Here is a 12,090-nt window from a genome sequence, read left to right as displayed (position 1 = left end):
CTCACACTACGCTTCCTGATCCGTAAGTTCTTTCTTGACAATAGGCCACTCTCTTTGTGTAATCATCCGAGAAGTGACTCTCTTTCTATCCTTACGCATTTTAGTAAGTTTATTAGGCGGTAAACAGTCTACGAAAACACTTCAGTCATCAAAGTACACATCACTATACACTCCGCGCTCTATATACCCGCAGTAAACACTAACATTGCTAACTTCCACTCGTTGGTCGTGTTACACTTGGAAAGAATCGTCTTATCAGATCGTTTGGCAAATGGGAACTGCCCGATTCTTCCGCGAGGCTCTGCTTAGATAGTTCCAGTACCGTACTGCTGGAGAGGTCAGGAATGTTCTCGAATGATGGCGCTAGATCTAGAAAGTGCTTGCATCGCCTATACAGGATACGCAACATGCAACGCTGTCAGCGAGACGACATTACATGGGCGCTACTGCAATACTTGAGCCAAACTCTTAACAATATTTTGCAAAATCGGGACAAAATTGGATCTTGTCGGAATGTCGGGACAAGAAGGTCCGTAAAGGTGACAGTACCGATATATCCGGACGGATGGCAATCCTAAACACTTCGCAACATACCATTTCCTCTCTAACCCGCATCATTCTAAACTGCTATTTGTAATAGCCCCATGTCCTGCAAGAACATCCGTTCTACACGTTGTTCTTTATCATATTCCAAAAATTCCTTTCCATTACTTTTTTCCCCATATCCTCCCGTTTCGTCATCATTCAAGACGACATCGAAATTTTTCCACTACTTCATATGTAAAATGTCTCCATCTTGCGAAGCCTCTAATCACCAAATCGTAGAAGGGTCTTTGAACCAAATACAGCATTTATTTTATTTTGTTGTGTGTTTCAGCCGGGAGAGGCCTCTTCAGTTGACGTAACTTGTTCGTATCACCTGATAACTCGGTAAGTCGGAACAGGTAATTATACGATTTGTGTTTAAAAAATACTATCGAAAGAAATGAATAAAGCACTCATCCCACTGATGGATTTTGTTTGTTTATGTTCCTTGTACCCACAATGTTAGTTCCATAACTAGTGCTAATATATTCTCCTACATTTGCTTTCTGAAGCAGGTGTCGTTTTGGGAAAGGACGGGGGATTAGAGTTTAACGTCCCGTCGACATCGTTCATTGGAGATTACGCGTAATCTCCGATTGGGGAACAGTATTAGCCGTGCCCTTTCAGAGGAAAGGTCTCTACATTTACCTTACCTGATTTAGGTTCGTCGGAGAAAACCTAAACATGGATAGCTAGACGGGGATTTGAACCGTCGCTCTCCCCAATCCAGGACCTTACCACTATGCCCTCCGACTCGGTACATCCTTTTTGAGTTAAATAAACTTATTACTAGCAAGATATCTGTTTATGTGTAATTGAATCGAGTATTCCATTTACTGTGATTTGTTCTCGTTAAATATAACTCTACTTTCCGCTGACAATGCCGCCTGCAATGAACACATCTGCAGCACTTCATATTCCATAACTTGTCATCTGCCCCTGATTCGAACCCACTGTTACCGTCCCCTCCATTAAAAAAAACAAACAAAAAAAAACAAAAAAAAACAAAAAAACGCGATTACGATTTAGGAATCGCAATCTTAAAGGTTACGCAGCTATGAACTCGCTTCCTGCACAAGGATTTAGTCATATATCCTTGACCTGGCTTATCACTGCTATGGCACTGGGTCAGCGCTTCCTTGATCCAGTCTACTTCAACAAACACGGCTTCTTTGTTCTGGAATTTGTTTCCGTCCACTAATTCCTTAGTTTTAGTGTAGTGAGAGCGTTTATTTCGTCAGCCGAAGATGGGCGCCCGCTTCGAAACTATTTTGTGAAAGTTTCATTCGCGCCAGTTAGTCTTTTTTTGTTATTCTAAAAAACCATACGAGGTCCAGTACAAGTGCAGCTACACGAGCACCGGTGGAGTCTGTTACAATAGCCTGGAAACAGAGACTGCACCACAGCTACCATCTTCGCAAGATACGGGCGACATTTATCACAAACGGTAGTAGTTGGCTAAAGCGAATAGGTGCCGACATGTAGACAGGTGAGCACTCTGGAAACACAAACCCACACACACACCAATATCGATTCTGGAAATGCGTATGTAATCGCTCTAACGCATTTTGGTTGTAACTTTTAAAAAATTTTGGTTGATGTTAACGAAGTGATTTTGTGACGAGTGAAGGGGAAGTTGTATTAGACTGACTGGGAAGTTTTGCATTTTACATATTTAGTTGAAAAGACGCACTACCTTTCATAAATTGAGAGAGATACTGATGAACTAGCAAGATATAATTCCTTAGCAACAGCCCTATATAATTTGTAGCTACCTATTTTGTATACTGCTGTACCCACCGTCTCAAAGGCAAAAGGTCCTTACACAATCGGTGGGCAGTGACGAAACATTCGCTAATTCTGTATACAGGAATAAATGTGTCTAATCGATCGCAAGTTTTCTAGCCATTCTAAGTCTCAAAGAGGATGAAGTACAATTTTTTTCACTAGAGTTCAGTATGCACTTTTTCCCGATTGTATATTGAGCATGCAGTGAAGAAAACAAAAGAAAAATTCGGAGTAGGTATTAAAATCCATGGAGAAGAAATAAAAACTTTGAGGTTTACCGATGACATTGTAATTGTCAGAGACAGCAAAGGACTTGGAAGAGCAGTTGAACGGAATGGATGGTGTCTTGAAAGGAGGATATAAGATGAACATCAACAAAAGCAAAACGAGGATAATGGAATGTAGTCGATTTAAATTGGGTGATGCTGAGGGAATTAGATTAGGAAATGAGACACTTAAAGTAGTAAAGTAGTTTTGCTATTTGGGGAGCAAAATAATTGATGATGGTCGAAGTAGAGAGGACATAAAATGTAGACTGGCAATGGCAAGGAAAGCATTTCTGAAGAAGAGAAATTTGTTAACATCGAGTATAGATTTAAGCGTCAGGAAGTCGTTTCTGAAAGTATTTGTATGGAGTGTAGCCATTTATGGAAGTGAAACATGGACGATAAATAGTTTGGACAAGAAGAGAATAGAAGCTTTCGAAATGTGTTACAGAAGAATGCTGAAGATTAGATGGGTAGATCACCTAACTAATGAGGAGGTATTGAATAGAATTGGGGAGAAGAGGAGCTTGTGGCACAACTTGACTAGAAGAAGGGATCGGTTGGTAGGACATGTTCTGAGACATCGAAGGATCACAAATTTAGTATTGGAGGACAGCGTGGAGGGTAAAAATCGTAGAGGGAGACCAAGCAGATTCAGAAGGATGTAGGTTGCAGTAGTTACTGGGAGATGAAGCTTGCACAGGATAGAGTAGCATGGAGAGCTGCATCAAACCAGTCTCAGGACTGAAAACCACAACAACATGATCTACGTAAGTGTAATAAAGTTTCGCACGGATTTTGTGCAGGCAAGGGTTTTTTGAAAAACATTTTTGCCTTGAGTAATAAACTCTGCCTTGTCCTTACGAATTCACTCACATCCATAAGGAAATTGTAATGTAATAAAAAATGATGAGAATTCATTTCGTCTTCATTAAAGTGAAAATGCTGAACTGCAAACAGAATTCGTCTAAATCTGACCTCTGAGAAACCGGTATTTAATATAGACAGCAATTTTTTTTTTTCTGTAAACAGGACATTCTTGTATTCTGGAAGTTTTATGGCATTTATGTTCAGACTATAGAATTATGACACTGTCATAGATCGTTGTAGATTACAGGTGACACGTTCATCCACTTAAGACAACTGAATCCAAATGAGTCTGTTCCTCTTCAGCGACTTCACAGGGGATGTCACAATTTTCTATCCAAGACGAGCTGGAATACGATACGCCAACAATCCGTCTGTGCGCTACCATATTTCTCCCAGTTGCCAGCAAGACTGAGGAAAACATTACTAATCCACCACAAGAATATTATGAAGATGCAAGTTAGCTGTGGAGAGAAACTCGCCTTGTTGAGAAAACTGGCGAACAGGCTGAATTTAAGGTGAGTGTACGGCCTGAGCGAATCGTCCAGGGGCTCGCTGCCCTGGCAGATCAGCACTTTCTGTGGAATTTGCTGCCTCTCTTCTCTTTCGCCTACTGAGCCACTGAATTTTGTTTGCACTCATCTTTCTCGAGCGTGTCTCGTTCTTTCTCGAGCATGCCTCATGCTTAAGAGTACCGCCGCTGCAGTTTGTTGTCTGGGTTCCGTCAATCCAGTTCCCTATTCTCTCGCTCAAAGATGCTGTAATGCGCGAGACTAGTCAGCAAATATCTTAGGAGTTACGTCAAAACTGGGTTATTTCGTATGAAAGTATAGGACTTCCCTCAGGTCTCCGATTTATGCAGCCAATACTCTTCCATTTCATTCTTGCCAGCGGAACAAATCCGTGAAAGGCTGCATGAAATTCCGGATCCGGTGGACTTTGCCAACGCCTACGAACCGTTAAATATAATCTATTGTGCTAATTTTCCTCGTTACTGTTCTTTGCGTATCAGCAACTGAGCAAATTTCTCTTTTTACATTACGACAGGGTAACAGTCATTAACATACAACAGAACAAATTTTACGCATATACATGTATATAAAGTAAGTATCCTGAATATTGGGAGACGTGTTGTCTTAGCTTCGCTATGGGACGATTTTACGCTGGTAACATTGCCGAAGACGTACCATTATACAGAGGTACTTAAAGGGATACTAATATTGTCGAGCCTTAGCTACGTTCTTTCTGCCTTTTTATAGTAACATAGCTTTCAAACTTTTGGTTGTTTTCCCTGCCTTTAAATACTGGAGATTTAAACAATTGTTGGGAATTTTTATATATAAGAAAAGCTGCAGGGAATAGTGTTTATGTTTACTGACACGGCTTGCCACGGCAACTGAAGCTACAAATAAGACATCACATGTTACGGCGGCTTATGCTTTGTCATAACCCTAACGCTGTTGGAATGTAATAAGCAGAAAAACGAACTGTTCCTGTAAAGTGTGTGGTGTTGTGTTAGATGACTTGCCTGTCATTTCTATCCAGTTTAATGTTCAAAAAGGGAAGAAATAAATCTATTGTCAGACTTTCCTGCTGTTGTGAAAATGTCTTTCTTACATCTTCTACATCTGTACTCGGCAAATCACCGTGAGGTGCATGGCAGAGGTCACGTCCCACTGTACCAGTTCTTAGGGTTTCTTCCCATTCCATTCACGTAGAGAGCGCAGGAGGAATTATTGTTTGAATGCCTCGTGCGTGCAGTAATTATTTTAATCTTACCATTACGATCCTTATGTGAGCGATAGATAGGGGACTGTAGTATATTCTTTGAGTCATCGTTTAAAGAAGGTTCCTGAAACTTTAAGAGACTTTCTCGGGATAGTTTACTATACGCGCAAACTAAGTTGACGCACGCGCTCGTACAGGCATTTACCATTTACAGCCACTGCGCCAGTGTCAACTTAGTTTGCATGGGTAACACATCTATCTTCAAGAGTATTCCAGTTCAGCTCCTTCAGTATCTCTGTGGCACTCTCTCTCAAGGACTAAACAAACCTGTGACCATTCGTGGTGCCTTTCTCAATATCCCCTATTAGTCCTATTTATGTGTCCCACACATTTTAGAAATATTCTAGGATGGATGGCACGAACGACTTAAGCCATCTCCTTTGTAGTCTGATTGCACTTCCCCACAATTCGACCAACAAACGAAGTATAACACCTCCTTTACCCACAACTGAGCCTATATGAACATTCCACTTCCTATCTCTACAAAATTTTACACCCAGATATTTGTATGAATTGGCCGATTCCAATAATCGCTCACTGATATTAGAGTACACCAGGGGTTTTTCGTCTTGTCAAGTGGGCAAGTTTGCGTTTCCGAGTATTTACAGCAAGTTGCCAACCTTTACACCACTTTGAAATCTTATCAAGTTCTGACAATGTTTACGCAGCTTCTTTCACATAGTGCTTCACTATAGGCAACTGCATAATCTTACCGTCCATCTGACAAATTAAAGAAGACTGAAATCGATTGTGAATAACGCAAGCAGCCAAAAGACTTTTACAATGCGTCATTTCACTGCCACAACCGGTTTCGGTCGTTCGTGCCCATTTTCAGATGGCTATTATTGCATTAAATGTTGACAGCAGCAGCGTGTTGTCAGCTCTAGCACTGTACAAGAATATTTAGGGCCACTTTATGTGTTGTTTTGATAGTGAAAACATGGTAATGTGCCTGTCTTTATTTAGATGTAAGGTGAAACAGTTGTAAACATACGTTCCAGTGGACGGGCCTTTGTCTGAATTTGGCCCTCACGGTTTTCCAGGCCAATACGTAAGCTGCTGAAATTGTCTGTTCGCAATGTGTCCAGCTGATGGTTGTCCCATGCACAACTTACTCGAATTCAGTGTAATGCTACTCCATGCCATTGAAAGCAACAGCGAATGTAAATGAGATAATTAGGCCAACAGTGCAGAAAATTGCTTAATTGCCGTTCCCTCGAGTCCTTGGTCTCGGCAAAGATCTAATCTGCTCCGTTTCTAGCCAGGTGTGTGAGCGCAAACTCGTCAGCTGCGCGGAGGTACGGGGCCTCTCGCGTGGCATACCAGCAAAATCTCCGTCGAAACTGCCAACTCATTTGCACACTGAGTGTTCTTCAGTCTTAACTTCCACGTGAAGTCACTTAAACACTGCAGCTAACAGTGCCCGAAAAAAGCGAGGAATAATTTTCGGGAATTTTACCGCCCTACCAAGATCAGAGCTACAGGATAAGGTCTACGAGATTCCTATTATGCGATAGTACTTCTTGTTACATATATTTGAAGGGGTACAATATTTCACTGCAAGTAGGTGGGGCAATCACCTTTATTCTCCAGCGGGATGAAGCGAAATGTGTGTTTGCTACTCTGATCGGCGTCTCTACATCTACACACACACTCCGCCAGCCACCGTGCGGTGCGTAGCAGAGGGCACTCTGTACCCCAAGTAGACGTTCCCTGTTCCACTCGCTGATACAGCAAGGGTAATTTTTCGTGACTTATCTTCGTGGTTCCTACGCGAAATGTAGGTTGGCAGCAATAGGATCGCTCCGCAGTCAGCTTCAAATGCCGGTTCTCTAAATTTTCTCAGTGGTGTTCTTCGAAACGAATGTCTTCTTCCCTCCAGAGATTCCCACTTCAGCTTCTAAACATAACACTTGCATGCTGATCGAACCTTCCGGTAATCCGGCATTTTCCTTTAAACTGAACTGGTGCGGATTACACAGACACACACACACACACACACACACACACACACACACACACACACACACACGTGTGCAATACTCAAGAACTGGTCGCACCAGCGTGTTGTCTATGCGGTGTACTTTACAGGTGTACCACTTTTTCCTAAAATTCTCCCAATAAACCAAGTCGACCATACGCCTTCCCTACCACAATCCTCACATTTCGTTCCATTTTATATTATTTTGCAACGTTACGGCCAGATATTTAAACGACATGACTGGTCTAGCAGGACACTACTAATGTTGTAACCGAACATCAAGGGGATTGTTTTCCCTACTCATCAGCATTAACTTACTACACTGTTCTACATTAAGAGCCAGCTGCCATTCATCATACTAACTACAAAATTTGTCTAGGTTATCTTGAATCAACGTACACCACAGCATCATCAGCTAGCAATCTTAGATTGCTGCCCACCCCGTCTGCCAGATCATTTATGTATATAGAAAATAGCAACGGTCCTATCACACTTCTTTCAGACACTTCTGATGTCGTTCGCTGAAATTTCAGCTGTATGTACTGTGTGTGACCAGTAAAGCGTATTATGCACCGATGGCCATTCCCGCTTCCTGCTTCCCGCAGCACGGCGTTCGGCGTCTAGCACAAGAGATGTGGCATCAGTGGATGTCGTCCCTCCGACAAAACAGCTGGAGCCAGTGTTATTCTGTGCTCCCTTCACAGGGCCGACCGGGTCCTCCTCGGTGGTATCGCGAGGGGAATGATACAGGCCGCCGATGCGCGTCCAACCTCTCTCCCAGCTGAATATCCGTGGGCTTTCCTTCTCACGTGTCGCTAACAGTGGCATATCAACCAAAACCAACGGCGTGCGCCGAAGGAGGAATACGTTGTGATTAACAGAGCCGCCTTTTCATAAAATTGTATACATTTTTTTACCTAAATATGTTTCGCCATAGCTATTGAGCTCTCTGTGACCTTGCATTTACTATCTCCTTAGACTACGTCAATTTATCTATAGTTACTGCAGTATATAGTGGGTCACATGACAAGACCGTCCCTGCTTAACATTTGTTCACGCTAACACCGACACACAGCTTAAAAATCCAAGAGGAATACGTTGATGCTGTGTAGAATCTATACTATGGCCAATTTATTCGGCTGCAGTTTCCTCTGCCAGGAAGGGGCAGTGCAATGAATTCCACCTCGACAACACTTCGAAGTACACTTAGGCTCAGAAGGCCGCGCCATTTCTTGCTGTACATACACAATTTCCACGTGAATTTCAACATACTCTAAACTGCGGATAGCCAATAAAACGAAATAGAACAGTGTAAAACAAAACTATTACTGCGAAAAAAAAGAGACCGTCGCTAGATAGTTTCTTAACTTGTCAACAGACTCATTTTCTGCAGGCCTATAATGATCAAAACAGAAGATGTGTGACTGCTAAATCTGTAGATTTCTAACCCACAATGACTTTCACACATCCTATCCTTCCAGTAATACCAAACTATGCAACGAAAAGATAACCATCACAAATTTATTGCTATTTTTGCTACCGTACGAAAACACGTAAAACAAGGGTAGCGCTACACAAGAAGCAAACGGAAACTTAAAATACTACAGGAATGACGATCTAGATTAGACGATCTATGAATAACTCAAAACAATAATAATTACCCTCTACAATCACGCATTGTTTACAACACATACTGTTTACAGTACGCGTGGTCCGAGACTCTAACGTTTTCACGCATGCAACAAAAAATCAGATCAAAACTTTTTTAAAATTGTTCTGCAAGGTAATCGTCAGTGAATTTAACTTCAACTATAAGTCGTTCATAAATGCTTCCCGATTATTTTTTGCTACGCGCGGACTCTTCAAAAAATGTAAACAATGGTTGTTGAGCATTGTTTTGCAGTACTAGCTACGACACAAACTAAACACTAGATGTTCCCGCTAAATACGACTACACCCAAGTAAAATCAAACAGCTTGGATGAAAATGCAAGAGCTCCAAATCTATTTAACCTTGTCAGTACTTAAGACTTCCGTATGGCATCAAACACCGCTTCACTGGTGTCATTCAACTCTTCCCTTTAAAATTACCAGCTACTAAGGAAGTTAAAAGTGTACAGTTTTCAGTGATAACTAAAGCAAAACTGAGCTTCGTAACGATAGAACTTACAAACACTATAGTTGTAAGCGAAATGTTAAAAAGGTATAAATACTGCCCAGTGATGTGAAAGAGAAATGCAAGTGTTCTGGTACTTACCAACACTTTGGTGAATCTCCTCTCCAACTCATTCTGATCTGGCATAGGCTGTTTAGTACGTATACTTGATCTAACATTGTGGTTCCGCGCTGTTCCGCTCTCTGGTGCAGCTGAAGCATCATTTTTGGTACTGTGCGAACTACCCATGTTTGTTAACACCAACACACGGCATACGTTTGCGTCTTAAACAGAGCATTTACTGCTGGCGACGTTCACTTCACTGTCAACAGCAACAGGTTCCACCCGCCATCACAAAGTGCTGTTCGCTACGCGCTGTACGTCAACTTAAATCAGACACAAACACTTCACAGAGCAAGCACCACCTCCTCTCCACTAGCATCTAACAGCAAGCCACTTCCAGCAGCCCCTGCGACTGGCGTTCTGCGCGACATCTGCTAGCACGGATACGAAGCTTTCCTGCTACCTTCAGGGCGACCAACACCGCTGACGGAAACGCCAGACTGAAGTTTTGAAACTTTTAACTTTCTGTATTGTCTATTTCACTTATTGTACAAACATATTAATCCTTTAGGAGTTGCAGATCGTCTGTCTGATAAATATCGGTCGATTTCAACGAGAATAATGCTGTAACGCAAAAGTGTTGCGTTTCAAAGAATTTTCTTTCGTTTATAGACTTCGTCAACTATCGAAATCACTGCTATTGGTAATCATACTTCACACAAACACATTAAGGTTGAAGTTCTCCTTGCACATAGTAAAAACGACATCACGTACGTTCTCTCTGTAACTGGTCAAGTAGCATGATCGTATTTTTTTGGCGCTTGAGCATTTATTCTTTTATAGCCTTTGTTTAGTCCATAGCAGATTTCCTGCCCGGTCCTATTGTTTCTATATGTTTCTGACATATCCGATACTATTGTACATTTTCCATGGCTGAATAAATAAATAATAAATATCCCAACACAAAACGACTTCAGTTACCGGTACTTGACATTCTACAGAAGATTTGCGAGAAATGTCCCATTTTGTTGTAGGGTGCAGCAGAGATGATGTCCAAATAAAATATAAAAAATGTCCCGCCGTTCTGAAGTTTAAAAAATCACATGAGTCTGCATTTATTCTCCATTTTTGCCTCCTTTCATTTTATATGACTGTCTTAACAGTGTGTTATTCAGAGTACTGTTCTATGTGTGTCCGCAAGAAATTTACCCATATGAGGCCAACATTCTAAAACTGCCTTCTTGATACAGCTAACGCCACGAGTTTGAGAACGTGTCTTACCTCAAAAGTGAATTTAACAGGAAGCAGACATAACGTACTGAATCTCAAACGATTGATAGTTTCATCAGTATTTTTTGAAGGGTTGTTACATCGATACCTAAAATGTCAGCAAGCTTAATAATTAGTATACGCACTGAACATCGTTTTGTATTAATAATGTGAAAGTTTAAAGAAGTAGTAGCAAGTGGAGAGTTTAGAGGTAATCTCCAGTCCCCTATGTATAGCATCCATAGGAACTGTGAAGGTTCAGACTAACTACATTAAGCAAAAAGGCGTTTAAGGCGACATTCTTCCCGCTGTCCATACGCGATTGGAATGGGAAGAAACCAATGAATGTTAAAGTACCTATTATCATGCACTTCACAGTGGCTTTTAGAGTTGTAGAACATGTGTGTAGAGACACGTGAAAGATGTTCGTAGATCACATCTCTTTGACCTAACAGTCGGTAAGTATGCGATTCAATCCAGCAGATCCAACGAGTTAGGATATAGAGCTAGAAAATATTCATATAAGAAGTTTTCTTCATATACAAATAATGTTAGGGAGGTTCCGATAGTTAAACTGCATGACAGAATTCTGTTGTCAGTATCAAAAGTATCCAGCAAAAATGCCACTTTCCTCCAAGTGGAGAAGTAACTTATTTTTCCATGAAAAAGACAGACGCATATTTGACCTTGTATCCTATTTCAAGTATTTTAATTGTAACCACCGACTGATAAAATTTTCTGTAGTTTTGAACAACTTCTGTGATTCTAATAATGAAAATTACGATATACAGGGTGAGTCAGGAGGAAAGGTACATGCTTTGAGGGGTGATAGTATTAGTGATACTGTATAAAAAGCTTCATATGGATTTCCGAGATAGAACACATTTAATATTCACTATTATTTATTTTCTGTACTATCAAACATTGTCACTGTTTACAATGCACCATAGTAGTGTAGAGCAAGTTAAGACGAATAGTTTGATGCGAGACACTTGTGGTCCGTTAAGTAGGGAAACTGCCTCAAATTGGCCTACAAAAACTACATAAGCTACAACGCATGCGCGTCGAGCGAGTTTTTCAACATTCTCGCTCTCTCTTCGCACAAACCATTAGTTCTACAGGGAAAAAAATGAATATGGCCTTTCTTGTAGGTAATTGTGTACCGTGACTCGTTTTCGCTGCAGGGTGCGGTTTTCGAGTTATTCAAGAAAAACGTACAAAAGTGATATTAAATATGTTCTATCTCGGAAATCATTCGGAATAGGGCATACGTCCATATGAAGTTTTTTGTTCAGAATCACGAATACTATCACCCCTCTTGGAATGTAC

At 41.1% G+C, this 12,090-nt stretch overlaps 1 protein-coding gene across 6 annotated transcripts in view; it reads right to left on the bottom strand.

Annotated features, from left to right (window-relative positions):
* LOC126175747 (formin-like protein) overlaps positions 1 to 9,890 on the bottom strand; it is a 479,943-nt gene extending 470,053 nt beyond the window's left edge. For 5 of the 6 annotated variants that reach the window (XM_049922702.1, XM_049922701.1, XM_049922704.1 and 2 more), the window contains exon 1: positions 9,532 to 9,889. In XM_049922702.1, coding sequence (XP_049778659.1) covers positions 9,532 to 9,678 — 147 coding nt within the window. In that variant the 5' untranslated portion in view covers positions 9,679 to 9,889. Of the gene's footprint in view, positions 1 to 9,531 lie in introns of all 6 variants that reach the window. The other variant, XM_049922703.1, reaches the window with a different exon arrangement.
* Between the last annotated feature and the right edge of the window lie 2,200 nt (positions 9,891 to 12,090).

This window comes from Schistocerca cancellata, chromosome 3 (assembly GCF_023864275.1).
Source record: "Schistocerca cancellata isolate TAMUIC-IGC-003103 chromosome 3, iqSchCanc2.1, whole genome shotgun sequence".
In the NCBI taxonomy this organism is placed as follows: Eukaryota; Metazoa; Arthropoda; class Insecta; order Orthoptera; family Acrididae; genus Schistocerca; species Schistocerca cancellata.
Note: the sequence above shows the minus strand (reverse complement) of the source record. Positions and strands in the feature narration are given on the sequence as shown.